Consider the following 27,683-nt stretch of genomic DNA (forward strand, 5'->3'; position numbering starts at 1 on the left):
AGGCAGGAATGAAAGGAACTGGAACCCACAAAGGAGCAGGATTAGTCATGCAGATTGGGACAGCAAATAGGCCCAACAGAGCTGCAGAAAGTCAGGACATCGGCTGCGTAGGGCTTTGAAATTTTGAGCAACCATTTACCGATTTTACCTTGAGTATTAATATTATTGTCGTACATAATTGTTTAAAAGATTTCATTTTAATACAAATTATTCCCTTGCTTTAACCATAAGCTTCTTGGAGCATCCTTACTGACATTCTGTCACCTATCAATATTAATATGTATTTTATATTTTTCCCTAATTTGTGTTTATATTTAGTCTCATTTAACACAAAAAAATTGCAGAAAATGCCCTTTTATCATCTGCAGAACTAGTTTGGTTTTTGGAGTTTCATTTATCACATATATCTGTCTGTCTGTCCTTGAACCAGATATGGTTTTCACATTACTATTAATAATATGAATAAGAAATGGAATACTGATTTACAAGATAACCAGCAAAAACAAATTTAATATAAATGCCACCTTTAAAGATGCTTGTTGTCAATGTTACTATCAAAGCACTACCTACTCTGTGGATGATACCAGCTGAATGGAGATGTTTGATACCACACAACATCTGGTAGAGAAGGTAGGACATTCTTTCATGATCCAACTCCATATGAATAACCTGGCACAAATTAGCATCCATCAGTTCCATAACCAAATACCTACAGTATAAGGAATAAAAAAATTTTTTTCTTCATCTCAGGTATTTTATAACTAGCATCAGAACATATTTTTAAATAGGACCCCATGCAAGTCACTGAAAAATGAGTGTTGGAATGTTAGTAAAAGGCAAAAATATTGAATGTCATAATTTAACTTGTTTAAAACAATGATCTAAAAACAGTAAAAGTTTGAATAAAAATGAACATATACTCTCACAAGAGAGTGGAAATCCATTAAAACCATCAATTCTACCAAACAAAATTTAAGAGCAGGACTGGTAGTTGATGTTGTGTCTCTTAATGTAACCTAGGTACAGATTAAATTTACACAGAAATAACAGATAGGATGAAGAAATAAACATGTCACATTGAGATTTCCTTTCACTGTGTACTGACTTAACATCAACAAAATTAGGGAAACCATTTTGTGAAATAAAGAGCAATGATTAATTTCCAAGTTAATGTGCGACCCCTTTTTTATGCCATTCATCAAATAAATCCATTCCAAAGCTGCAACAACACACACATTAGCACCTAGATATCACACTGACTGGAGCCTCATGAATACTTCGACAGATCTCTTACCACCACATACAAGATCTAGGTTGAGAAATATATTCAGCTTGTAATTAAGGATGGAGGTACTGTGATTCTGATGGGCTTGATCTCAGAAAAGCATGTCAGGTTATCCACATTGAGTTATTGTCTTGAATTTACTTATTTGACTGTCATTCTATCTAAAGGAAAACAGCTGTGATAATTACAGATCCATGTGTACTCAGTAAAGGTGGCAGAGAGCTGATGATACTTTTCCCATTATTTTCTATTACTACACACACACCACAACAACTTTAGTTATAGATTTTCTCAAGGAGCTCACTGTAACATTTAAAGATTAATTACAGGCCAGAGAGTCTATCCTCAGTACCATATTTTTTCACGGCCAGAAAGTTGTAAGAAAGCACAGAATATGCCTCTAAATTCAGGACAATGTTTATCAAGAAAAATTTAAGAACTACAGTACTTACACATCTTGAAATTCTTCCAGTGACTTCTGTGGTGTGAATACATTTAACAAACTAATTATCTATAAATAAAAATAAAACATGAAGAAACCTTAAATATATGAATTTTTACACACTAAATGTAGAGCAAGACAATGTGGTTATTAAAACAAATACAAAAACTCAGTTTCCCTCTCTCTTTATACTGCTGATTTACTTTGCCACTTAACTTTGACAGTGAAACTAGACTGGTTTGTTACTAATGTATTTCACACGTACAAGTACAATACTGCAGCATCTGTGTTGAAGTATCACCAGAGATCTTGTACATTTTTTAAAAGGTCACATTTAAGTTACATGAAACCACTTCTCCTCCCACCCACATATGAAATAAAACCTAAAATGTTGTGCCTAGAATAATAGCTTGGTGATGTATTTTATCACTCAAAAATTCTGAGAGAAAAAGTGGTGTGCAAGTATTTTCTATCCTTAGAAAAACGGCTTCCAAATAGTACACAGACAGAGATGCCCCATCAACCTGTTTGCTCTATGGATATATCTACACAGCAAAGAAAAACCCACAGCTAGCCTATGCCAGCTGACTTGGACTTGTGGGGCTTGGAGTGCAGAGATGTTTCATTGCTGTGTAGTCTCTGCAAGGGTCCCAAAGCTTGGGCTGCAACCTAAACTCAGAAGTCTACACAGCAATTAAACAGCCCTGCAGCAGGAGCTCCATGAGCCTAAGTCAGCTGGCATGGACCAACCACATGTGTCTAGTTGCTGTGTAGACATGCCTTATGTTACTGGAAATAGTTCTCAAAATCCTTTAAAAGTTTCATATCCTGGTATTCTTGTAATTAGGATACTTAGTGCTTGCACCAGTATGATGCTTTATGTTTTCAAAGCATTGTCAAGTTCAATCAAGATTTACACAAGTAAAATGTAATATATCTTCCATATTATTCAGATAAGCTAGCAGCAGCAGCAGCATAGTACCATCTCACTATTGCTAATAGGCGAGTACTGTCAAACTATGATTCTGTCTCAAAGTTTACCCTTGAGCACAGGTTGTTTTTTTGTTTAGGTTTGTTTTTCTGTTTGTTTTTTTGGACAGATTGAAAGATGGAGGCCAGTAAAAGCCTTCTTGCTTAGACCACGGAAACTTACAATGGTGTACCACACTGATGTGCAAACCCACACCGAAACACTGTAAGATAGTCCTGGTGCTAGTATAACTTACTGGGATAAACTGCATTGCAGTAACCCAGTTTTACACTGGTGCAGTACCTACACTGGGGGGGTTCTACTAATGCAAATGCATCGATTCAAAAACCTCGTTCCCCTCCCCACCTCAAAGGGAACAAAGCACCCACTCCCACCTATAAACCCAAATATAGATTGGGTCTAACTAAAAAATGTTCTTGTTTAATATTAGACACATTAATATATGTTACCAAAGTTCCAGTACTTTCATTGTTTTACATTTCAAATACTTCAGAAGTCAAAACTTTCATAATAGTCTTTGCTATCTACAATAATTTGCCAATTCTGACCCACACTTAACCAGTTTTGACCTTTCCATAATTAAGGCTTACTTTTATGCACTCTTGTTCACTATTAGTAGGAGCACTATTTGAAAATAAATTAAATTCTTAAGAAAAATACACTTACGTTTTTGTGATTGACACATTTTAAAAGAACAAGCTCCCTGTAAGCTCTTTTTGCATGAGTTTGGTTCTGAAAAGGACGACTCAGCTTCTTTACCGCAACATTTATCCCAAGGACCGTATCAAATGCAGCACTGAAATTTTGAAAGAAACATCGTAAGTGCAAATCTTTTGGGGGAACAAGAAGAAATCAAGGTTTGAAACCATGCATATCCACAAACCTGGTCATATTCATTTCTTCTCAGCTCTGTTCACACACAAACAAAACAGAACCTGCATATCCTTTACCAGTGATAACTGAAGTATAAAACAGAAGCCCTCTGCATTTTTATTGAAAATTTCAGTAGTACCTTCGCCAAGATAGGGGGCACTAATACCAGCATTTTGGGCAAAATCCACCTTTAAGTTGTATTAACCTTACTTGAAATAAAAAGTTTATCTGATGCTTAATTTGGACTAAATGAGTTCTTCACACAATGCTGCTGGCACTACTTTTAGGGTAGATGCACTTCTCTTTCAAATATTAACTATGCACTACTAAAGTCTTCACTTTAAATCCAAATACCTTAGTGCATCACTTCCCCGGCTAACATACAGGGCTCTGGACACTGAGAACCTTATAGGTATGCGTTTAAGACATTTTTTAAGCTTGCAAAATATGACAAATAAATTAATTAATGTTACTAATTGAGTCCTTCAGTAATCTCTAGTTTTATGATTCATTGGGAGAAGGGCACTCCAACCCCCAGACTGAACAACAGGAATCACAGATTTTAGGAAGAAAGGTTTCCAGTTAAAAGAGAGGCAACTAGATTTGCTTTTATCTCAAGAGCTTTACTTTTTCTTAGTGAGCTTCTGCCTCTATTTATATGAGCAAGTTTTGCAGGGGAGTTTCAAATTTATTTTCAATAGCCATAAGTATCTAATTCTGAGCATATATAATCCAAGCTCTAGTTTGGCTGCTCAGTTAGTGTCAATGGATGTTCTGCTCTGCCACATATTTTTCAAATATTTTTAAAGCTATTTGTGAGCAGCTTCTCTTTACTTCTTCCTCTTTAGGGCACACATAGCAGTAGATTGAAGAACACCATAATACACCTCTACCTCAATATAACACTGTCCTAAGCAGCCAAAAAAACTTACATCAGGGTAGAGGTATATCACTGTACTCCTGCACAATAGTCTTCCCTTTGGTAGCTTCAATATTGAAATAAAATAGTACATACTCTGTCAACATTAAATCACTGCTTCTCCTACAGGGAAAGCAATACTGTTCAAGAGTAGAGGTGACATGATTATGTGCCCAGATTCTAATTAACACACATTTCTAACCTAAAATTAGAGTCTATTAGCAGTTACCTATTTTACAGAACTGCTTTGTTTAAAGAAGTCACCATTATCAGGTAATTTTCAATTGTTCACAGAGCCAAAGCTTGAATATGTAAAACAGAATACATAAGGGGAGGAAGACAACTGAACAGATGTTTTTTAAAATAGTATTTTTCGCCCAGCCAGCATGAATAATGGACACTTTTCAATATTTACCTAATCAAGATAACACTGTATTAGTATGTAGAAAGTGCTACACATATTAACTCTGTGAATCAGTACAAAATATCAAATTCTCTTAGTAAACAAGTAGGAGTCCGGTGGCACCTTAAAGACTAACAGATTTATTTGGGCATAAGCTTTCGTGGGTAAAAAACCCACTTCTTCAGATGCATAGAGTGAAAATTACAGATACAGGCTGTGGATACACACTAACAAGTGGATACACGTATTTCTGTGGATATAGATTAACACGGCTACCCCTCTGATACTTAACAAACAAGTGTGCTTGGATGAAACTGTGGTTGATGACTCTCAAATTACTCTTGGGGGAATTCTGCACCACTGTGCAATGCAGAATTTGCATAGAATTAACGATCTGCACAGAATTTCCTTTTTCACTGCAGAATTGGTGCTGCAGAGCTGCTGGCCACTGCTAGGGGCCACTGGACCCAGCAGAGCGCAGCTTCCCAGCTTGCAAATAGAAGAAACTGCCGAGGGCGGAGGGGGAACTGGAGAGTTCCAGACAGCTGTGGTTCCCGGCACACCTGCAAAAAGGAGGTGGTGTGCAGGAAACTCCATCCAAGTCCAGGACCCAAAAACAGACTGTTTCTCCCTCTGGATTCCTGGGCTCTGAGGGGGAGGGGATGCAGGTGTCTGGTTTGGGGGCCGCCCCACAGCTGGGCTCCAGGGGGGCAAGGGGTGTGGGTGGGGCAGACAAACAGGAATTGGGTTATTGTAGGGGTTTCTTTAACTCTATACTCCTGGGGAAAAATTTTGTCTGTATTGTTACAGATATAGCTGCTGACAGGTATTTTTAAATAATCATGCCAGTTTCAATTATTTTGGTAGTTTATAGTGTGTTATTTTGACAAAATATATAGAATTTTGCAGATTTTTAATTTGGCACCGAATTCCCCCAGGAGTATCAAGTTCAGTCACAAGTAGATATACTACCCCAACAGCAATGCATACATGAATGGTTTTAAGGGGAATAAAGTCCCTCATTTTTATTCCAGAAGTCAGAGATCAGGTGACAAATCTGACAAACTCTCTCGGTAGGGATACAAGCAAGTCAGTAGCCACAACTTTCACCCATTCCATGTTCGCTGATCTACAGGAGGGGCCGTGACAACATATTTCAAATTAAGTTGTGTATGCTGTACATACAGCCTAAGGAAAGAAACCTGGTCGGCTGCTACAAACAGAAGGAAATGAATTAAAGGTTTTATGATTCTTTAACCAGTATGAAAGCAACTTTGAAACTGCAATATGGTAAGGGAAACCAAGAACTCTAATACTTAGTAGTATTACAAAATGACACTTTAAAAAAAAGCCAAAAGGCCTACACCATAATCAAGTACTCATTTTCAAATGCTCTATAATTCATTATTTGCTTATGGTGAGAAGCATCATATAACATTTCAGACCGCTGAGCAAGAAGTATTTTTATTTCCTATCATTCTAAATTCAAACACCTAGTTTTAGAAGGATTCACTGGAAGGAAAAATGACAGACATCTGGATGAAAACTGTTACAGGTACAACATTTTATAGAAGTTGGTTTATTTTGCCAAAAACTCCTTAATTTTCCTTATCACCTGGGCTAATAATGGGAAGTCTATTAAATAAGTTTCCTTCCACCTGAATGAGATACTCTTCCAACATCCTATATCACACAGTGATTCTCTTACAGATGTTTGAGATTAAAAACATCCACCTGTGTGAATTCTTCACAATTCTAATTCAGATGAAAGGTCGTTTAGGGCATTCACCACTAGCAATAGTGGTTTTCTATAGCATTCTGCTTGAACAGTAAACCATAATGCAGATTAAGAATGCACTTACAGTACCAGGTGAAAGATAATACATCACTAATAATTTTATGATCAAAGTTGCATCAGAAAATACAATAATTTTAAGAAATGACATTTGGCAGATTGAGCAAAATGTACCCTGACTTTTATTAATTTACATCCCCGTACACAAGAAATTCAAAATACCAGTTTCTGCCCTTATATAAAATACATACACATCTGAAAGATCCAAGGATTTAACTTCCTCCCTGCCTCTACTCTTACCTATTTCTCTGTCTAGGCATTTATACAATGCTCATTGCTGTGGTAACCAAGTTATTTCTTTTTTAGTAGACAGAGTATATCTATTTGAACTACAGTGGGCTATAATTAATTTGTATACTGCCAATTTCACCACTGACTCTTTTCTCTCCTTTCCAAAAAAGTTTACAAGCAGCAACACAAACCCTTAGGTCAAGTGCTGTTTGTTATTGTGTTGCTCTGATTATTATTGGGCAAGAATAGTTCTTGTGAACTATCTGTCCTTTACAAGCATAGGCTTTTCATCTTCACCATTAATTAGGCACTGTGCCTTTGCTCTCAACTAGTCTGTGAAGGGTACTGGAATGAAAAAACTATATACAGTAAGTTATTGCATGCCTTGCGATCACTCAGTAAAGCATCTCTTCAAGAATAAATTACTTGGCTCCCATAGTCAGTTTAATCTTAGGAACCTATATGTTTAAATCTTAAGATATCTATGCCATCTCTTCTTGTAATACTGTTTAAAAACATTCAATATGTCATTTTGAAATGTTTCCTCTAGTACAGACATTGGCACGGCCTACATCTCAGAAATGAAAAAAGCAGGATCCCCAAGATCATGGCTTGGCTGCTTGAAGGGGCCTGATATAGGAATATTTTCGGAATAGGGAAGAAGCTAAGCAGGGAAAATGAGGGAGTCGGGGGGGGGGGGAGCTTGAAGAGAGAAGAGAGCCAGGAAATAAATCAGTCTATAGGAAACAGGGTGGATAAAAATCAAATTAAAAAAAAATCAGATTTTTTATTTAAATTAGATATTTTTGATAAAATGCTTTTTGAGGAAAAAACACTATCTAAAGGTAGTTTTAATTAAGATACATTATAGCTCATATCTCATCATGGAATAGGGATTATACATTCTAATTCTATAGTATGAGACAATATATTCATATAATGTTTAAGGCAAGTTTTGTAAATTAGTTCCAATAGTTCATGGATTAGGGACCCAATCTTATGGAGTTCCAGGGGCTTCTGTATAGGTTATTTAGGTTAATCTTTCTATCTACCCAATGGGACTCAGTGCTAAATCTAGAAGATACCATCAGAGATGCTTAGTTTTGCAGTTCTCAAACTGTGGATTTGTATCTCCAGAGGGAACATGCTTGTTAACAGCAAAAATGTTTTTAAATAAATAATATATAGAGGTGAGAAATAACAGACCTCGACCCTACTGTCCCTCTGCAAATTTGTGTACACAGGGTCAATCCCTTACCTCTCTCTAAAAGTGCAAAGTTTCAAAAAATTCAATGAATAGAAGATTGTTGGGGGTGGAATAGATATGGACAAGAAGTCTGGAGATAAATTTGAGAAGGGCGGGACACATGGTAGAAACAAAAGTGAAACTGTTTGAGCAGCATATTCCAGAAGTCTTGAGGTCTTTCTGAGTGTAGCCTTCATTGATTTGAGATCTACCATACAATTCTCTCACTAGAAGGGAAAACCTATAATGGCAGCAGGCCATAAAAGAGACCCAGTTTGGGAATATTTTAATGAAGTTCCTCTACCTGTGGGTAAGATAGCCATTCGTGCAAAATGCAAACAGTGTAACAAAGAAATGCAAGGCCTGGTTGCATGAATGAAACAACATCATGAGAAGTGTTCCTTCTCAGGAGGAAGCTGCGTTGAAGATGATGAAAGGAACATGTCTGAACATGCAGGATCTTCACGTTGGTAAACATTTTTATTTCATACTTTTTTCTTAAGGACTGCCCGTCTTCCTTCTGGACCATTCTTGAATTCTCATGTTTGTGCAAAAAATATAGTTGTTACTCTATGGTACTATCATTTTAGATGCCATTGTGATAAAAAATAAATAGCTGAAATGGGCAGATCTTCCTTTTACAATTTCACCTTTAAAGAAGTACTGAGTGTCAGTGAATGCAATGAGTAATACTAAATGAGCAGTATGAAAATAATAATTAAATAACTGCATTGACATATTTTGTTAGGAGAATCCATCCTCAACATACAGGATTCTGAAGACTATCCACTTTCAAGATCACCATCATTTTCTATAGTTTCAGAGTTATCTGCCAATGATAGTGTTTCAGTCACATCATGTATGTCACATAGCCACAGTCTATCACCTGTAGCAAAAAGAAAAAAAAAACTTCATCATCCAGAAACAACCATAGATAAGTTTGTGATAAGAACCAGCAGATTACAAAAAGAGGTACACCTCTACCCCGATATAATGCAACCCAATATAACACAAATTTGGATATAATGCAGTAAAGCAGTACTCCGGCGGGGCGGGGCTGCGCACTCTGGTGGATCAAAGCAAGTCCATTATAACGCGGTTTCACCTATAATGCAGTAAGATCTTTTGGCTCCCAAGGACAGTGTTATATCAAGGTAGAGGTGTAATTGATGAAAAAACTGCCCGGTTTGTTTATGCTACAAACTCTCCTTTTCGTATGACTGAGAACCCACACTTCATTAACATGGTTCAGTCATTAAGACCAGGATACAGTCCACCCAACAGAGCAGACATTGCAGGCAAATTGCTGGATAAAGTATATGAAAGAGAAATTGAGCAGTATGCAAAAGGTATAGAGAGTGAAATTGTTAACCTGAGTCTTGATGGGTGGAGCAATGTCCACAATGATCCTGTTGTATGTGCTTGTGTGACAACAGAAAAAGGGAGTGTCTTCCTTATATAAACAATAGATACATCAGGAAATGTGCACACAGCAGAATACTTACAAGAGGTAGGAGTAAAAGCTATAACAAACTGTGAAAAAAAAATTCAAATGTCTAGTACGCAGCTTGGTCACAGACAATGTATCCAAGATGAGACGAAATTTAGGAGAGAGCGAAGAGAATCCCAAGCTAATAACATACGGTTGCAGTGCTCATTTGATGCACCTCCTAGCCAAAGACTTCAGTGTTCCAGAAATAAAGGCTAATGTTGCAGAAATTGCAAAATACTTCCATAACAACCACTTTGCAGAAGCTGCTCTAAAAACAGTGGGAGGAACCAAGCTGACTCTCCCACAAGACATGCGATGAAACTCAGTAATGGACTGTTTTGAGCACTATATCAAGAACTGGCCTAATCTGATGACTGTTTGTGAACAAAATTATGAAAAAAAAAATAGATGGTATTGTCACAGCCAAAGTTCTCAACATTGGGCTTACGAGAAATGTTGAACACATGCCGAGTACCCTGAAGCCTATTTCTGTAGCCTTGAACAAAATGCAGGAAAATAGATGTTTTACTGCTGATGCTGTTGAAATTTGGAAGGAACTGAGTGACAGCATAAAAAGAGAAATATAAAATGACAGAGTTAAATTACAAGCATTAAAAAAACAAATGGGACAAGCACTATTTCCAGCTGATTTTCTTGCAAATATTCTCAATACTCAGTACACAGGGTCAAACCTTAACTGCTGAAGAAGAGGAGTTGGCTATGACATGGACATCCAGCAATCATCCCTCCATAATGCCAACTATAATAAACCTCAGAGCTAAGGGTGAACCATTCAAGAAATATATCTTTGCTGATGATGTTTTAAAGGAAGTCACACCAGTGAACTGGTGGAAGTCACTTAAGCACTTGGATTCAGAGAGACTGTTGAAGTGATAATCCCACTTTTAACAGCAGTAGCTTCTTCTGCCCGTGTAGAAAGAATATTTTCTTCCTTTGGACTAATTCATTCCAAATTGAGAAATTGTTTGGGACCTGAAAAAGCAGGAAAGCTTGTTGTTCTTTTCCAGATCATGAACAAACAGGAAAATGAAAGTGAAGACGACTGAGTTAGCTACAAAAGCCAATATTTTAAGTTTTTCATGTGGACCTGGCTGACATAGTCCATTTAACTTTTGGGTTGTTTTTTTTTTTTTTAAAATATTTCATGTAACTATTTTAGTTAAAAGCAATTTTAACAAAAACAATCCTGATTTTAAAAAACTTGAATGTTTAACTAAATTAAAAAATTCATATGCTTGTTTTGTTAAAATATTATGTTTACTGTTGAAGAAAAAAATCCAGAATATATCACATTGTTGTTTTAGTTAAATAAAACAATTTAAATGTCTATCTGATGATGTTTTCCTCCTAATACAGCATGGCAAGAAAATCCTCCAAATATTTACGATTAATCTGTTGAATTGGAGATAGTTCACCTCCCAATGACTGCATAATCTCTGCTTCAATTACCTTTGATAAATGAAATAATCAAAGTATTATTCATTTTCTGATATAGCTGTAACACTAATCTGAAAAGTTTTCAAAATAAATCACTTTAAAAAATATATAGTGTGTACCTTCTAAAAATGAAACCTACATCCGTCTCTGAGTTGTGAAGAATATGTATTAAGGTTAAAACAACCAACAAGAATGCACTTTTATGTAGAAACCCATGATTCAATTGAGTCTTCCTGACTAGTGATGTAAATCATGATTTAAATCAATTTGATTTAAATCACACACCCCACACCCCCGATAGGAAAGAGCCATTTGGAGAGGAAAGGGAAGAATATTTTGGGGGGGGTGGGGGAGGAGTGTGTTGAAAGAGGTGTTTAAAACTTTGATAGATTTAGTCTTACCATAAAAGCTCAAATACATTAATAGTCACAAACTAAGAAAGAAACAGAATCTTGGTGGGAAACCCTGAGTTTTCTACTTTGTCTACAATATAAAAGGGTGATATGTGATTAGTCCCCTTAAACAGGAAGGGAGGAGAGTTAAAACACTCTCTGAAGGAACCAAGTTCTTTGAGCTCCTTCCAAAAATCTTTATTTTGTATTTGAGGTTAAAAAAAAAGACTCCCTCTACCAGCGAACACCAACATTAGATATTAGAACAAATGTGTTACTTCTTTTCACATATTAATATCAACCAAAAGGAAAAGTGGAACAGTATTAACATTGGTTCTTAGTAAAACCTGGGCAACTCTCATTGCTCCTATTCTCATATTGTTAAGGAAATAACTAACTCCAAATCTCCTATAGTTAAAACAATGAACTGAATAATGGGGATCCCCCCCACCAATGATTCAGAGCTCAACTGGATTTTGACAGACTAATAAAAGGCTTTTTAAAATTAACCTTATGATTAACCAAAAAACCCTTTTTTAAAAAGCCAAAAAACCCTACTTCCTGGAAGCTACAACTTTCCAGCTAGCAAACTGGAAGTACAACAGTTAGGGGAGCATATCATTCTTTGTATTGAAAGCCTGGATTATTAATGCTGATTTTTGGCAAGTTTCCATACATATTTTACAAGATGTAGTTTTAGCTGCTGCTTCTTTAATTTGCAGACAGTTTTCAGAAGAAAATGAGAAATGGTGTACCTCTGATTTGTATTCCTACCCTTCCTCTTCAATCCAGAATTCTCAGACCAAACCCTCCTCCCACCCTACAGCCTAAACTCAGCACTGGACTTCACCTTGAGGGAGCAATCTGGTTTGTAGCAGCAGAGAAGTGGGACAGATCAGAAATGCACCATATGTATTAAAAAAAGGGTGGTCATTTCCATCTTAAATTCCTCATGCCATCTGGTACTAATATAAAGAAATTAAAGTTAACAAAAAGATACATTAATCTGAAAAAAATTAAATGTTATACTGAAGTTTACCTAATCACTGTTTTAGAGACAGACCATTATGTCAATGTGGGCAGCCACAAACTATGACACATTGTTGAGGACTGCTAAATGACTCAATTTCCTGGAGGTCTTCATGCCTTAAACATCATTAATAAGAACCTGGCTTGGCTCGGCTTGACAGGATTGCATACACCAAATAAATAAATAAACGTAATCACTAATACCTAACGTAGTGATTACACATGCCTCACTCAAACACAAATTTCAAAGAAGAATGAAAGTTTCCATTTTAATTTTTTTTTTGTACTTCTTGCCTAATAGCATGACAATGGCATTTCAGACACATCCACAACAGTTGAAAATGGGAGAGATTAAATAAATTTGTTTCACATACATATATAAAGGTAGAAAAATATTTTTTTTAAAATGTGTACGTTTAAAGTGTAAAAGCCCCAGGGGCTGTTATTCCAACTCAATACCAGGGTATTCTTGGTGATGCCTTTCTGCCCCCTTGACCGCTGGTAGCCTTTGACAGTTACCTACACATTCCTGCTACTACCAAATAAAGTTTTGCCCAATAAAATATGGGCCTGACAGGTAATCTGGGTAGAGCTGATAGCTGCAGTCTAAAAAACATTTGAAAAGTTTTACCTTTAAGCTGGCCCAGTGCTGTGGTGCCATACAAGAGACTAAGGTTCAGGATCAGACTAACGATTCGCACATCCTGGGGCAGTGGAGGCTGGACACATAGTTGAGGTGACACACCAAGGAAGAGACGGCCAGCCCAACCCCTCACACAGCATCCCTTTCTGGTTAATCCATGGAGTGACAATGACATTGATTTGCCTCATCCTGCCAGTTAATGGCAAGGCACTGCATTGATGGCTCCTAGAAATGGATAGGAGTGATTGGGAATAAAAGGGGGGGGAAAAAGGGGGCCAGGATGAAGAAACGAGTAAAACCCAGAATCTCTCACCATCTCATTGTCATACCTTACACTGTAATATCATAACTACATGGGGAATGTAAGAACTAGAAATAAAAATAAAATGGTTAATGAGAAGGAAATTTGCTACCCATTTTAACAACTTATGCAGATATCTAAGAATTTAAATTTTGTTTCCTAAAACAAAAATTCAATACTAGACACTACAGCAAGCAGGTATTGTAGAACCTGCTTAGTTCATAATCCTGTAGCAAGAGATAAAAGTATTAATTACAATCAATATTTTATATTCTGGCACATGTATAGTTTACCTTTTCATTATACCAAGAGTATGTTCACAGTTTGCTTTGTATTTAAAATTGTTTGTGTTTAAATAAAGTTTGTATTACTCACCAAACAATGCCCTGAGCCCCAGATCCTATGGGCTTCAATTGTTGGTACCGTTTTAGTACAGTGAATGTGGAATCTGCGACTTGAACACTGTAAAACTGACTATCACATTTACTGTCACTCATGTTGCAGTGTCATGTAGTTTTTTTCCCCCAAGGACCTGGCACAGTTTTCAAGATCTTTAAACACAAAAAGAGATATTGAACAATTGTTTATTCTAAACAGGAAAATTCATTAAAATCTTTTCAATATTTTCTGTAGAAGAATTTTTCAATACATATACTATTTATTAAATGATTTTTTCATCAGGACTTATTAGTGCTTTGGTTTATTATTAATACATAAGGTACACATATGTAAGATGGCAAAAATAAACAGACTCTTCACAGATTTAAACAAGTTAGGCATTCTTCATCCAGCTACCAGTTCTTGTAAAATAAGATACACAAATCTTTATGGATGACATCACTGCTAAATAGAGCAAATGTTTCCTTCATAACCCCAAGAAGCAACTTTCTTTTACTGATTCAAACAGCAGAATTTAACATTCCATGGGACTGTGATTTAACCAGCAACCTTTAAGGGGGAGAATGTAAAACCTATATCTGGAGTTGTTATGCTATTACTACTGTATGTGACTGCAATCTCATGGCAAAATTCAACATTTCTTTGTGTATTTCAAGAGCAGATAACAGGTATGGAAGTCAGTAGCACAAAAGGGCAGAGCACAGTGAGTGGCCTGGGCAAGCACTGGGAAAAGCCATGATATCAGGCAGAAACAGAATTTCAAAAAGACATAAAACTAAGTGTGTTCAAGGAGTTTGAAATTTACACAGAAAGAAGCACAGAGCCACTAAAGGGACTCAAGAGAAGGGATGAGATGATCAGAGCAATAACGGTAGATGTGTATCTTAACTTTAGTAAGGTTTTTGATACTGTCTCGCATGACCTTCTCATAAACTAGGAAAATACAACCTAGATGGAGCTACTATAGGGTGGGTGCATAACTGGTTGGAAAAGTGTTCCCAGAGAGTTCCCAGTCATGCTGGAAGGGCATAACGAGTGGGGTCCCATGGGGATCAGTTCTGGGTCCGGTTCTGGTCAATATCTTCATTAATGATTTAGATAATGGCATAGAGAGTACACTTCTAAAGTTTGCAGACAGTACCAAGCTGGGAGAGGTTGCAAGTGCTTTGGAGGATCGGATTCCCTTTAAGATAAAATTTGAAAGGGGAAAAAAAAGAAACAACTTTTGGCTTTTCAGGTTTGGTTCTTTGACTGTGATCAATACCACAAGGCCCTACTTTTTGCAAGATTCATGACTGCAGATACTTAATGTTCTAAGAAAAACTTTACTATGGTCAATGAGCTACTGAAAAGTCACATTATGTAGATCTATAAATCCTGGAGTTTCCTTCAAAAAAGACTAAGATCTCCTACTCCTTTCACCCATCTTTCTACAAAGGAAAAATTCCATGCATGTTCAGTTGAGAATAAAATATTGAGAAATTCCAAGAGCTAAACTAGAAATAAATCTATAACCATATAAATCATGGAAAGAAGTCCCACATGTGAAGTACAACAAATTTCAAGTACCAATACTAAATTAATCCAAGTTACAAGGGAAGACAGCCAAAACATACCAGTTTAAAAATAAAGAGAAGATTTTCACAAAAATAGTCTCTAAACAATAAAAAACATTTACCAGACAGTACCTCACCAGCCATTTCAAATTTGGTTCATACAACATCCATGAGAGTCTATAATAAGATGTAAATATACTATACAGACTATTTCTATACAATGACTATGCTGGCATCGCTACATTGACATAGCTATGTCAGCATAATGGTGTATGTAGATGCAGCCTACACTAACAGAAGTTTTTCCAACAGTGTAGGAACACCATCTCCCTGAGCAACAGCAGCTATATGAACAGAAGCATTCTTCCATCAACCCTAGCTGCATCTACACTGGAAGTTAGGGTCAGCATAGGTATGTCAGTCAGGCATGTGAAAACACACACTCCTGACCAACGTAGTTATGTTGACCCAACTTTTAAGAATAGGACAGGCCTGTGCAATGTTCACTACTTCAAAGCAGCAGTCTCAAGGACTGCTTTCTGTGCTTGCTAACTAACAACATTCTAAAGGTAGTTTGTCAAAAAAGTGTTCTCTAAACTCACATGTTACCTATTGTCTTGGCTGTTTCATTCACTAAACTGATAAGATAAAGACTGATGTGATACATTCAGAAGGCTATTTTCTTTTGGACATTTTTGAACATTTTAAGGAATTCTGTTCAATGGCACAGCTGTATAGCTAAAAGAATTACCAGTTGGGTTTGAACGTTTGTTTTTTCTAAAGCCACAAATTTTCACATAAATCTGCAACAAAAAAGTCTTTTGAAGAGCCACGTCCTCATGTTTTAACACATCCAGTTCTGTTTTCGAAGACCAATTATTTCTAGTCTATCGATGACATATTTATTTGCCTATTACTATAGATATAAACATAACCAGCAGACACCTGTGTAAGTGCAGGTACGATCAGTAAAACTCCAGTCTCCTTTCTATCCACCATATGAACAGTTCATTCTTAACTGGCAGGATTGCAAGAGTTAAATCAACCAGTCACCGCTTTGCCTCATACAAAGAAGGAAGAGAGGCAAAGAATTTGCAATGTAATTTCTAATCAACACAACATATCCTTAACTGTGATTCACATAATTCTTTGCTGGTAGCCTGCAAAAAACAGATTGGTGATAGTACTGGAAACGTGTATGAGAACTATGTAGTAGCTGAAGACAGTTAAAATACATACATGGAAAACTAATATTAGTGAACTAATTGCTGCAGTTACCATAGCGATATAAGACAATTTGAAATGGGAACAGAGGTGACCCACAGGATCCTGAATGGGAAGGAAGTGTCATTAGACAATCTCTCAATAAGCAATGATGTTGGTCAGATAATGAAAAAAGTTACTGTTTTGTTTTGTTTTTTTTAATTAAAAGCCTCATCTATGATCAGCTTTTGGATGACATTTTCATTATTCTGGCACCTTTCAGAAACAACAAAAATCACTTAAACATAAGAGACAGTGAAAACATTTTGTATGTTTTTTTCAGATACACCTATATTCACACAAATTAAATCAGTATTTGTTCTAATGGGCCTAATATTATGTATAATACTGACTAGGTTTACTGTATTCTCCATGAAAATATTTGAGATTTTAAATTTATTTTAAAACCAGAAGCAAGACTGTCACACAGGGCAAAAAGACACCATCTTGTTCACATTCCTTTGCCAACTACTGACAATCCCCTGCCTGCTGAGGAAAAGTGATGCCAAATTACAAAAAAGGTAAATAGTAAATGCTACATAGGTTTCAAAATCTGACAATCCATTGTGTCTAGAACTTAGATAAATCATCAACACAAAGTGTCACATATAACCATGCAAACATCTATAAGTACTTGGCACAGTTTTGGGGCTCAAAGTACTTTCAGCAAGAACAAAACATACTGGGAAACTTCCTGAGGAATCCACAGACTGCTGATTGTTTTAATCTATTATAGCATTAGTCTTCAAATTGTCAGAAATTAAATTTAAAAGAGGATACTAAATGATAACAGAAACCAGTGTAATGGCACAAGTTCAGTTATTGTGTGGATGGATTTTTAAGAACATTTGAGTTTGGTGATGTGGCTAAAAGGGATAAGGATGGAATTTTACACATAGCCAGTAACAGCGAACACTGCCCGCTTAATCATCATTTTTTTTCCTGTTCACAATTTCCATGTTAACACTGAGGAGAAAAACATGAAGTGGGTGACAAGACTGCATCTACTTTCTTTTGAGTAAACAAACCCATATTACTGGGGGGGGAGGGGGAAGAGACTCAAAACACCCTTCTTCTACACATACCCCCTTATTGCCATGACCTGATGTCCTGAAGAAAAGTCAAAGTAGATCAGATACATTTGTCAGCAGCTGTCTTTCTGATCATATTAGATTCTAAACAAGTTTAAATTTCATTATTTCTACTAGAGGAGGAGCTGATAGACCCCCTTATATTTAGGTTGCCTAACACTCTCCGTTATAAAGGATAATTAACACATTTTATTCAAGTATTATTAACATCTCCATTGTTTGCAACAGGTCTTTGATACTCAATAAGGAGAAACCCCTCAGGCTACAGACATGCCTTTTCTTTGACCAGTCACATGACATTTAGATTTAGCTGAGTTGCAATATGTTTAAAATGATCACTTCCCTTCTTGTGTGCCTCAGAAATTTTTGGCTTCTGAACACCCTAAAGAGCCTGGTCTTTCTATCAGTGCTGCCACCACCACTGTGCAGGGAATATCTGGAAACTGACCTTCTTCAACAATCCTTTCCTCCCCCTGACCCAGTATCTATATAAGGAATGAGCTGGGGCAAAAAGGGAGTCTGACCAATCCTAAACCCAGTACATGGTACCATCTGCCCATTCCCCCACTACAATGTAACTACAGTCCTATAGCTCAAGTGATACGAGTCTGTGTTGTGGTGCTGAGGGTTTAAACCCTGATCATGATACATGATGAGGAGGTTGTTATAACGGTATATATTAAAAAATTGGTTTTATATCTCTCTTTAAGAAAACACACCTAGGAAATTGCATACAAAAAATGTTAAAAGAACGTTATTTAGGTTGCAAAGTTTCAAGCACTGTGAAAGTTAAAAAATGCTAGATTTACAGTTGCCCATAAAACCTTAATTCAGCTCCCTTGTGCATATGCATTATGATCTTTAATTACATTATTACACACTTTTTTTTCCACAGAACCTTCCTCTCATTCAGTGAATAGGCTGGATACACCTGAAGATCAAATTAAGGTTGTATAAACCACCATAAATTTGGCATTTTCTAAGTGTTGCACACTGCTACCTAAATATTATAATTTGTTGAGAGACAAATAACTACATTAAAGGAAAAATTCAGCAATCTTTTCAAGACTTAAAGCCACTGGAACTGGCCTTTTTAAAAAATTTACATTGTATTTAACATTTTAAAAATGTTAAAATACTTAATTCACTAAGGCTGACAGAATAGATAATGAAGATAATCACTTTCCTTTTGGTTTTAATAGAAAAGCACTCACTTTTAAGCATTGCTTTGGGAATGTTTCATCACATATTTTAAATGTTTGTGTATATATGGAGTTTTTGGTTTCAATTGTTAATTCTACTGTTTATATTTTCTTTATAAACAAAGAAGTATAGAAAAGAGTACATTTATATAAAACCAGCAAAAGTAGAGTGCTTTTCCAGTTGAAATCATTGTGAATTTTTTTCTCCATCACAGGAAATATGGCAGTCTCCATGAAGTAAGGTTACGCTCAGAGTCATTCATATTGCTACATAAATGTGATAAATATATTGAAACCCAGAGTACATAATTTTTGCTGGTTTTGATATTTTCATTTGTCTGTCTGTGATGTGATGTGATAACTTTTGAATGCAGCATCTGATCAATTCCACTAGAGGATACACTGAGCCCCTGGCATCTGATTAGCAGACCAATTAGCTTCAGCTATTGTCTACAGATTAATGAATCCAGCTGATGACAGCCATAAAAATCATCCAGCATAACATCATTCATTTTAGCTCTGTCCCAATAGATTTTAAAATGCTGACCACCTGAATGACTTATCCCCCAGATAGAAAGAAACAATACTGGTAGAGGAAAAGGTGCAAACAGAGTGAGCACACAGAGCTCCTTACATGGGAGAGGAGAATGAAGGACCTGGCATTGAGGGAAAGAAGGAAACAGAGGGCACACAAAGCCCCTGGCATATGGTGGAGAGGGAAATGGGAGACAATGGGCAGGGACACAGGGATTATATAGAGCCCTGGGGGGGGCGGGAAGGGAGGCACGCTGAGGTCTTGGTAGGCAGACCCAAGTATGGGAGTAGGAGGAATATGGGGCACAATAGCCCCTGGTGTAGGGGGGAGCGGTAAGGGGTGTGTGCGCAAAAAGTCCCTGATAGGAGGGAGAGGCTAGAAGGGGTGCAGGGAGTCCCTGAAATAGAGGGGGACAGGATAGGAGCACACAGGGAGCTTGTGCAGGGAATGGAGTGATGCAAAGAACCCCTAGAGTGTCAGTGAGCTCAGCCCACCGAAGCAACAAATTGTGCAACCCTGTAGAACAGGCCTAATAGGATTTAAAGAGTTGTTCAAGAGAGCACCTTATTACATCAAGGTACTGCAAGAATACTAAACTTTATTTAAATAGGAGAAATTGCCTAACTTTACAAAAAAGTTAGAGAGACTCATAATGAGCTATAAAGTGAATTTTTGATAAATTCAGAATTTTTTGAACAATCCTCCCTCTTCCAAAGCACTTTCAGACATCCGAGTCACCCCAGTGAGTTCTGAGAACTCTGTAAAGCAGAGTTCCAATTTTTCCTATATTTTAATTTTCAGAGCATTCGTTTCATATTTTGTTTTATGGGATAGGATTATGACAATCTTCGTCACACTTTCAAATTGAGGAGGGATAGCTGAAAGAATACAAACTATGAAGTGGAAATTTTTTTAAACTACATAATGGGGAGCCTTCGATTAGTAGTCAAAACTTTAAAAAATCATCACTATAGTATCCAAGCATATAACATAATTGCTGCCCTAAAATTAAGCAGTTTATTGCTGTTCTCTCCATCATTCCCTCCCCTATTCTGCAAGCTTTAGGTCCTCATCCCCCTCATCCCCTTGAGGAGTCCCCTCTCTTTCTTATTCTCTCTCAGCAAGGGTCGCCATATGGGTAGCTAGTGTGCAGCAAGAAGGTATGCTGTAGATTTACACTCCATTTTGCCATGCCCTAAATCTCTACATAGACAAGTCCTGCAGACCAGAGGAAAGGCAAGGTTTTAAACATCACCCACCCCATGCCCGATCTTCAGCATTTGAGCTTAATGGGTGGCAGAACTGTGGTCAGCAACTGAGTAGAACTGAGGTGAGCAAAGTTATCACTGGACAAGGAGAAGGTTAAACCCTAAAGTAAAGATCACAGTTACTTGTCCTAATTGCAGCAACTGTCTGGGTAACAGGGATGGGACCATTTCCCAGCACACTATAAGAAGGATATGGGGGGGGGGAAAGGGCCAGAGTTTGCAGCTATTAGGAGCCAGACCTTCCTTAGGCCTTATCTTCATGAGGGAAAAAAAGGTCCCTACTCCTGGGGGCATTCTGTACCAAAAAGTTAAAAATCCTGCACACAACATTTTAAAATTCTTCCAAATTATTTCAAAATACCTGTCAACAAGTTTGTCTGTAACTATACAGATACACACACAAATTCCCCCAGGAGTAGAGAGTTAAAGAAACCCCTATGACAACCCAGTTCCTGTTTCTCTGCCCCCAATCCCCCCGAGCCCAGCCAGGGGGCCAGACACCCACAACCCCTACTCCTCAGATCCCAGCCATGGCCCCTCCAGCCAATACACCCAAACCCCCTCCCCATCAAAACCCAGCCATGGGGTCCCAATACCTGCACTCTCTCCCCCCCAGAGCCCAGCCATGGGTCCCCCTTGCCCAGATACCTGCACCTCCTCCTCTCCCCTCCAGAGCCCGGCCACGGGGCCCCTCCAGCCCCAATATCCGCACACCCTCCCCCTCAGATCCCAGCCGCGGGGGCCCCCGGTTCAGATAACCGCACCCTCCCCCCCCCCGAGCCCAGCCACAGCCCCCTTGGCCAGATACCTGCACCGCTCCCCCTCAGAGCCCAGCCACAATGCACCCCTTGCCCCGATACCTGCATCCGCTCCCCCTCAGAGCCCAGCCACAAAGCCCCCCTTGCCCAGATACCTGTACCGCTCCCCCTCAGAGCCCAGCCACAATGCCCCCCTTGCCCAGATACCTGCATCCGCTCCCCCTCAGAGCCCAGCCACAATGCACCCCTTGCCCAGATACCTGCATCCGCTCCCCCTCAGAGCCCAGCCACAATGCCCCCCTTGCCCAGATTCCTGTTCCGCTCCACCTCAGATCCCAGCCTCTGCCCCCTTGCCCAGATACCTGCATCCGCTCCCCCTCAGAGCCCAGCCACAAAGCCCCCCTTGCCCAGATACCTGCATCCGCTCCCCCTCAGAGCCCAGCCACAAAGCCCCCCTTGCCCAGATACCTGTACCGCTCCCCCTCAGAGCCCAGCCACAATGCCCCCCTTGCCCATTTACCTGCACCGCTCCCCCTCTTTGCCGATCCAGAATGCCCCCCTTGCCCAGATACCTGCATCCGCTCCCCCCCGTAGCCCAGCCACAATGCCCCCCTTGCCCAGATACCTGTACCGCTCCCCCTCTGTGCCCATCCACATTGCCCCCCCTGCCCAGATACCTGTACCGCTCCCCCTCAAGAGCCCAGCCACAATGCACCCCTTGCCCCGATACCTGCATCCGCTCCCCCCCGAAGCCCAGCCATGGCCCCCCACAGCCCAGACACCTGCCTTCCCCTCCACCAAGAGCCTAGGGATCCAGAGAGAAACAGCCTGATGCACCACCCTCTCCTTCCCTCAGGGCATGCTGGGAATTGCAGCTGCCAGGAACCCTCTAGCTCCCTCTCTCTCCCCCCAGAAGTGACTTGTATGTGTGAGCTGAGCTCTGCTGGGTACAGTGGCCCCTAGTGGCAGCTAGCAGCACTGCAGCCCATTTCTGTGAGGGGAAGGAAATTCTGCGCACATGTTAATTTCTGCAGAATTCTGCACTGCACAGTGGCACAGAATTCCCCCAGGAGTAAAAGGTGTATTGATAACTAGAGGTAAATTTCTAGTAGAGAAAAGGCAGTTTGTAGTTTTCATACAAATCAGTAGGTGAAGTTAGAGACTAGGCTTGCCCACAGGCTTCAACTCAACCTGCTAACTCATGTGAAGAATACAAATTGCCTTGTCTTTACCAGGGTTTTACCTTGAGCTAGCTAACTTGAGTTAAGAACACTTTTTTTCCTGATAGTATTAAAGATGAAGCATTAAAGAAAGGAGGAAGCTACGAACTCAAAAGGCATTTTGACAGAATTTGACCGTATAAAACTATCCTAAAATTAAGCTGATTTAGAAACCAGGATAAACACTCTCAACTCCAGACTGTTGGAAACTGCTTTAATTAGGATTCGAGACCACCAACTTTGTCAGTCAACTCGATTTCTTGACTCTGAAGTACCAGTCTCTTAACTGACAATAGTTTATTTACCTATCATATACATCATGGGTATGCAAAGCATATTCCATACATCCTGACTGTAGACCCGTATCAGTAGGCCCAACACTGGTATGGAAAGTCAAGGACTCCACTGGAATTTAGCATCACATTCAATTTAAAAAAACAGAAGTTTTCAGTTACTGGTGTTCTCATATTATTTAGTGAAACAATTATGATCAATATAGAAATAGAAAACTAAGGTATTCATGCTATGAAAGATGGACAGTGATGATAATCTCACCAACATCTTCATAAACTGACATCTCTTGAATCAATATTATGTACTATCAATTTAAAAGGATTATACAAAAGTGATAAATATGCACATGGTGCATAAAAAAGCAGCTTACATACACTGGGTGGTCCAATCTGAAAGTTATTTTGTTTTCCAACTAGTTGCAACCACGAGAAAAGTTCCAGAATCACAAGGCTAATATAGCATGTCAGATGCAGTAAACTTGTGAATACATTTTAGCTTACATGCACTATTTAAAGTGTAATTACAGTCAGGAGAGTGACTATTCAAAAGTGGCATGTTCTTACTAAACAGATCCATTCTCTGTATATCTTCAAGTCACATCTGCTTATTTCATAGACATACCAAGTTACTACTGTTAGTATTTCACTCTAAATACAGGTCTGGAGAAAGGCACTTCTACAAAATTGATGTTTATATTTTTGTTGAAGAATCTTTATTGCTGGCAGTGAAGGGCAAAGAATCTCAAGGAGCATAACTCGATTTTTAAATCACAGGCTGAGATTCTAATACTGGTAGTTAGATAAAATTTGTAAGTTTATAAAATGAAAAGGTGAAGTCACAGAAACAAGATATGGAAAGTTTCAGTGTCATTTTTTGGTTTTTAACTATCATTTTTTGTACCATAAATGCACTTAAACCTAGCATGTACCTTACTGGTAGGTCAGTGGTCCCCAATCTGCTCTGACCCCCACTCTACTCCAGCCCAGGTCCAGACACCAGCTCCCAGCCATGGCTCCGGCTCCATTCTCAACCGTGGCCCCCCAGTTCCAGTCCTGCCCCTGGCTCTATTCCCAGACGCTGCCCCAGCTTCAGCCCCCACTCCTCCGCAGCCCTTCTCCCACCTATGGCCCCCTGCTCCTGGCCACAGTTCCAGCCCCACTCCTAGCCGCAGTTCTGCTCCTGGCACACCAGCCGCAGGCCTGCTCCCAGCCCGCTGCAGACCCACTCTTGGCCCCAATCATGACTCTGAACACTCTAGAATGTTAGACTTTTTGGGATAATCAGTTTTTAACCTAATAACCTTGACAGTGAATTGAAAAGCAGTAAGTTGAGAAAGCATCTTAGTTCTGAAGGTAAAGTTCTTTCACAGCTGGTATATATTGTATAGCAATAGGTCATACCAGACTAGATGATTATAATTATCCCTTCTAGTGTTGAAATCTATTCAGTTGAACTACTACTGAAATGTAGTAGTTATGACAACTAACAAAACAGACGTAACATACATAAGATACAAGAAACCAATAATTGTCAAGCAGTTAGAATGAAATGGTATACACTCCTAAAGAGTCAAAATACCTTCAGATTAGACGTTTAGCAACTAAAACTTCTAGACCAGGGTCAGGCAAACTTTTTGGCCTGAGGGCTACATCAGGTTTCCAAAATTGCATGGAGGGCTGGTTAGCAGAGACTGTGCCTCCCCAAACAGCCAGATTTGGCCCAGCCCTGCCCCCCATCCAACCCTTTCTGCTTCTCACCCCCTGACAGCCCCCCTGGGACTCCTGCCCCATTCAACCCCCGTTCCCCACCTCTGACCACCCCAACCTCTATCCACACCCCTACCCCCCTGAGCACCACCCCAAACTCCCCTGCCCTCTATCCAACTCCCCCTGCTCCCTGCCCCATTACCGTGCTGCCTGGACCACTGGTGGCTGGCGGCGCTGCAGCTGCGCCGCCCAGAGCACCAAGACAGGCAGCTGCGCCGCCTGGGGGCGGGAGCCAGCGACACCACCGCGCAGCTCATAGCACCAGGTCAGGCCCCGGCTCTGCAGCTGCGCTGTCCCAGGAGCTCGCAGCCCCGCTGCACAGAGCACTGTGCCGGCAGCGGAGTGAGCTGAGGCTGCGAGGGAAGGGGAACAGCAGAGGAGGGGCCGGGGGCTAGCCTCCTGGGGCAGAAGCTCAGGAGCCGGACCAGACGGTCCTGCGGCTGTAGTTTGCCCACCTCTGTTCTAGACTGCTGCAGTGATTGTACTCATTCTCCAAGCAAAAGGCTAGTCAACAACTACCTCTAAAGCACATTTTAGCAGTACACCCAGTGACAACAGGGTGGACCTCAGCTTCCCAGGGCTGTTTCTCTATACCAGATTACGCTGCCACATAGTGATTTAACAGATTTAAAGAGAGCATCTTTAAAAACAAAAAATCTTTTTCTGTTGTGAAATTATTCTGGTTCAGCAAACAGAGAGCTGAAGTCATGTTGATAGGTCAATTTTAATCACATTTTTACACTTTGAGCAACACTGCCAATTGATCATTTGGGATGACACCTTTTTCCAGATCAGTCATACTCAACGTACGCTGCTCAAGCTGCAAAGGGCTTTTATACCGATTTAATGTTCCAGAAACGCAGACTGGCGCCCTGCCAATAATATACCAGTTGCCCCGAGAAGACGAGCTCCTTTTAAAACAGGGGGCCCTTGCACAGAAGCAAGACAACTAGACCAACATCTCAGTCCTTAAGTCCCCGACCTGTCACTGCTCGGGTGCTCTGGGGAAGCCTATTAACAATGAATTCCCCATAGAGTTTATTAGCCCGGGGGGGGGAATTCCTTCCCCGCACCCCGTAGTCCGGCTACTAACGCCCCCCCCCGGGGGGGGCACGAGGCTGAGCACCCCCGAGGCGGGCGGGCATCCAGCTGAGACGGTTTCTGCTGCCGCCTGCAGCAGGACGGAGGATGCGAACCGAGGGCAGGCGCTCGCGGCCGGCGGGCCCGGGCTCTGACAGACTGCGGCACCGGGGCGGGGGAGGCCGCCGGGCGAAAACCCAGCCCCGGCCCTCTGCGGGGCAGCTCCAGGGGCACCGCCTCGAGCCGAGCCCCAGCCACGGCCCGCCGGGCAAGGCGGGACAACAGGGAAAGTTTCGGTGACAGCTCCGCGCTAAGGGGCGCGGGCTCGGCCAGCCGGACCCGCACGGGGAGGCGGGCGAGGGTCTCGGGCTCACGTCCCCACATAACTGGCCCCCAGGCCTGGAGACTCGCCCCTCCCCCCTCTTCCGCCCGGCTACAGAAACCGCCCGGCCGCAGTTTCCCCTTCCCGCTGCCCTCTCCTCCTTCCCTCCCTCACCGTCTGCTCCTGAGGCTCGGCGCTTGGGTCCCGCGGTAGCGGCTTCGCTCCTCCACCTCCCAAGGCCTCCCTCGCCACAATGGCCTCTCGTCGCGGCCCCCTCACGGGCCGCGCCAGGTCCGGACCCGCTGACGAGCAGCCACACTGCCCAATCGCCGCTCAGTGCTTGCCGGCCGCAGCCAATCAGCCTGCGGAGGCGGGACCCGATCGCCACTACATAAGGAAGAGGAGGCGCAGGGGGCTGCTGCAGTAGAGGCGGGGAGGTTGTGGGGTTGGTTGGTTTCAGTTAGCTCGCTGCCGCCTCGTGCTGATGTCATCAATTTATGTTAGAGTCAGTGTGATATCACCTCACCCCACAGTGTCCTCATGAGATGCTTGACACCCTCACTTCAGGGTAAAGCACCATTGTCAGGGCACTGATGTCAACCCTTCACCACTAACTGCCATAAGGTGCAGTCAGGGTAGACCCTCCTGTTGCCACAAAGTGATGCCATCCCCTGCTGTCAGGATGGCACTTGGTGCTCATTGCATCACAAGATGCTGTGGTCACTTTCCATCCATGTTTTTAGGAGACAGTGGTGGGATGTGATCACTCTGCCACCGTGGAGCCTCTCCAGTTAATTCTGTAACACATGGCAACCATATTTAGTTACCACAAAAAAAAGGGGGAGGAGGTCCTCATGGGGTCAGCCCCTGCCCATTCAAAAAAAATTATTAATGGCTATTGTAATCTGCAGCATTGGTTTAGAATGCTATGTTTTAGATTTATCGTAAGCAATGCCTGAGCATTGAAAGCAAAGTAAGTGAGGGGAATATTTGGGCCTCTTTCTCTCTCTCTCCCCCCCCCCCCATCTACATTACAAGCCTGCTCTTCTGCACTTCTTCCCTCCTGACCTCACCCTCAAGACTGCTTGCTTTTTAGAGCAGCTACTGACCAAAAGGGGAAAAAAAATCTTGACACAATCTACCCTTAGCGATCATTTCCACCTCTACCTCATCTCCCCTCACTAATTTTAAAAAACCGTTTTAAACACCTGAATTAATGTGCTTTACTAACTAGTTGTCAACTTGCCTTAATTACTGCACTTTTTTGCAATACAAGAAAACTAGCTGCTCAATAAACATGAGGTCCTTCCCACCACCTGCCAAAAAAAATTCTGTTAACAGATGCCATTGGCACCCATGCCTTTAAAAA

General features: G+C 40.5%; 1 protein-coding gene across 5 annotated transcripts in view; it reads right to left on the minus strand.

Annotated features, from left to right (window-relative positions):
• MAPK9 (mitogen-activated protein kinase 9) overlaps positions 1-26,610 on the minus strand; it is an 82,115-nt gene extending 55,505 nt beyond the window's left edge. For 4 of the 5 annotated variants that reach the window (XM_045026695.1, XR_006581536.1, XR_006581535.1 and 1 more), the window contains exons 1-5: positions 26,489-26,610; positions 13,936-14,111; positions 3,385-3,514; positions 1,738-1,796; positions 571-709 (exon numbers count right to left, since the gene is read on the minus strand). In XM_045026695.1, the coding sequence (XP_044882630.1) occupies positions 571-709; positions 1,738-1,796; positions 3,385-3,514; positions 13,936-14,057 (450 nt within the window). In that variant the 5' untranslated portion in view covers positions 14,058-14,111; positions 26,489-26,610. Of the gene's footprint in view, positions 1-570; positions 710-1,737; positions 1,797-3,384; positions 3,515-13,935; positions 14,112-26,488 lie in introns of those variants that run through there. The other variant, XM_045026697.1, reaches the window with a different exon arrangement.
• Positions 26,611-27,683: the final 1,073 nt, after the last annotated feature.

This window comes from Mauremys mutica, chromosome 8 (genome assembly GCF_020497125.1).
Source record: "Mauremys mutica isolate MM-2020 ecotype Southern chromosome 8, ASM2049712v1, whole genome shotgun sequence".
NCBI lineage: Eukaryota > Metazoa > Chordata > Testudines > Geoemydidae > Mauremys > Mauremys mutica.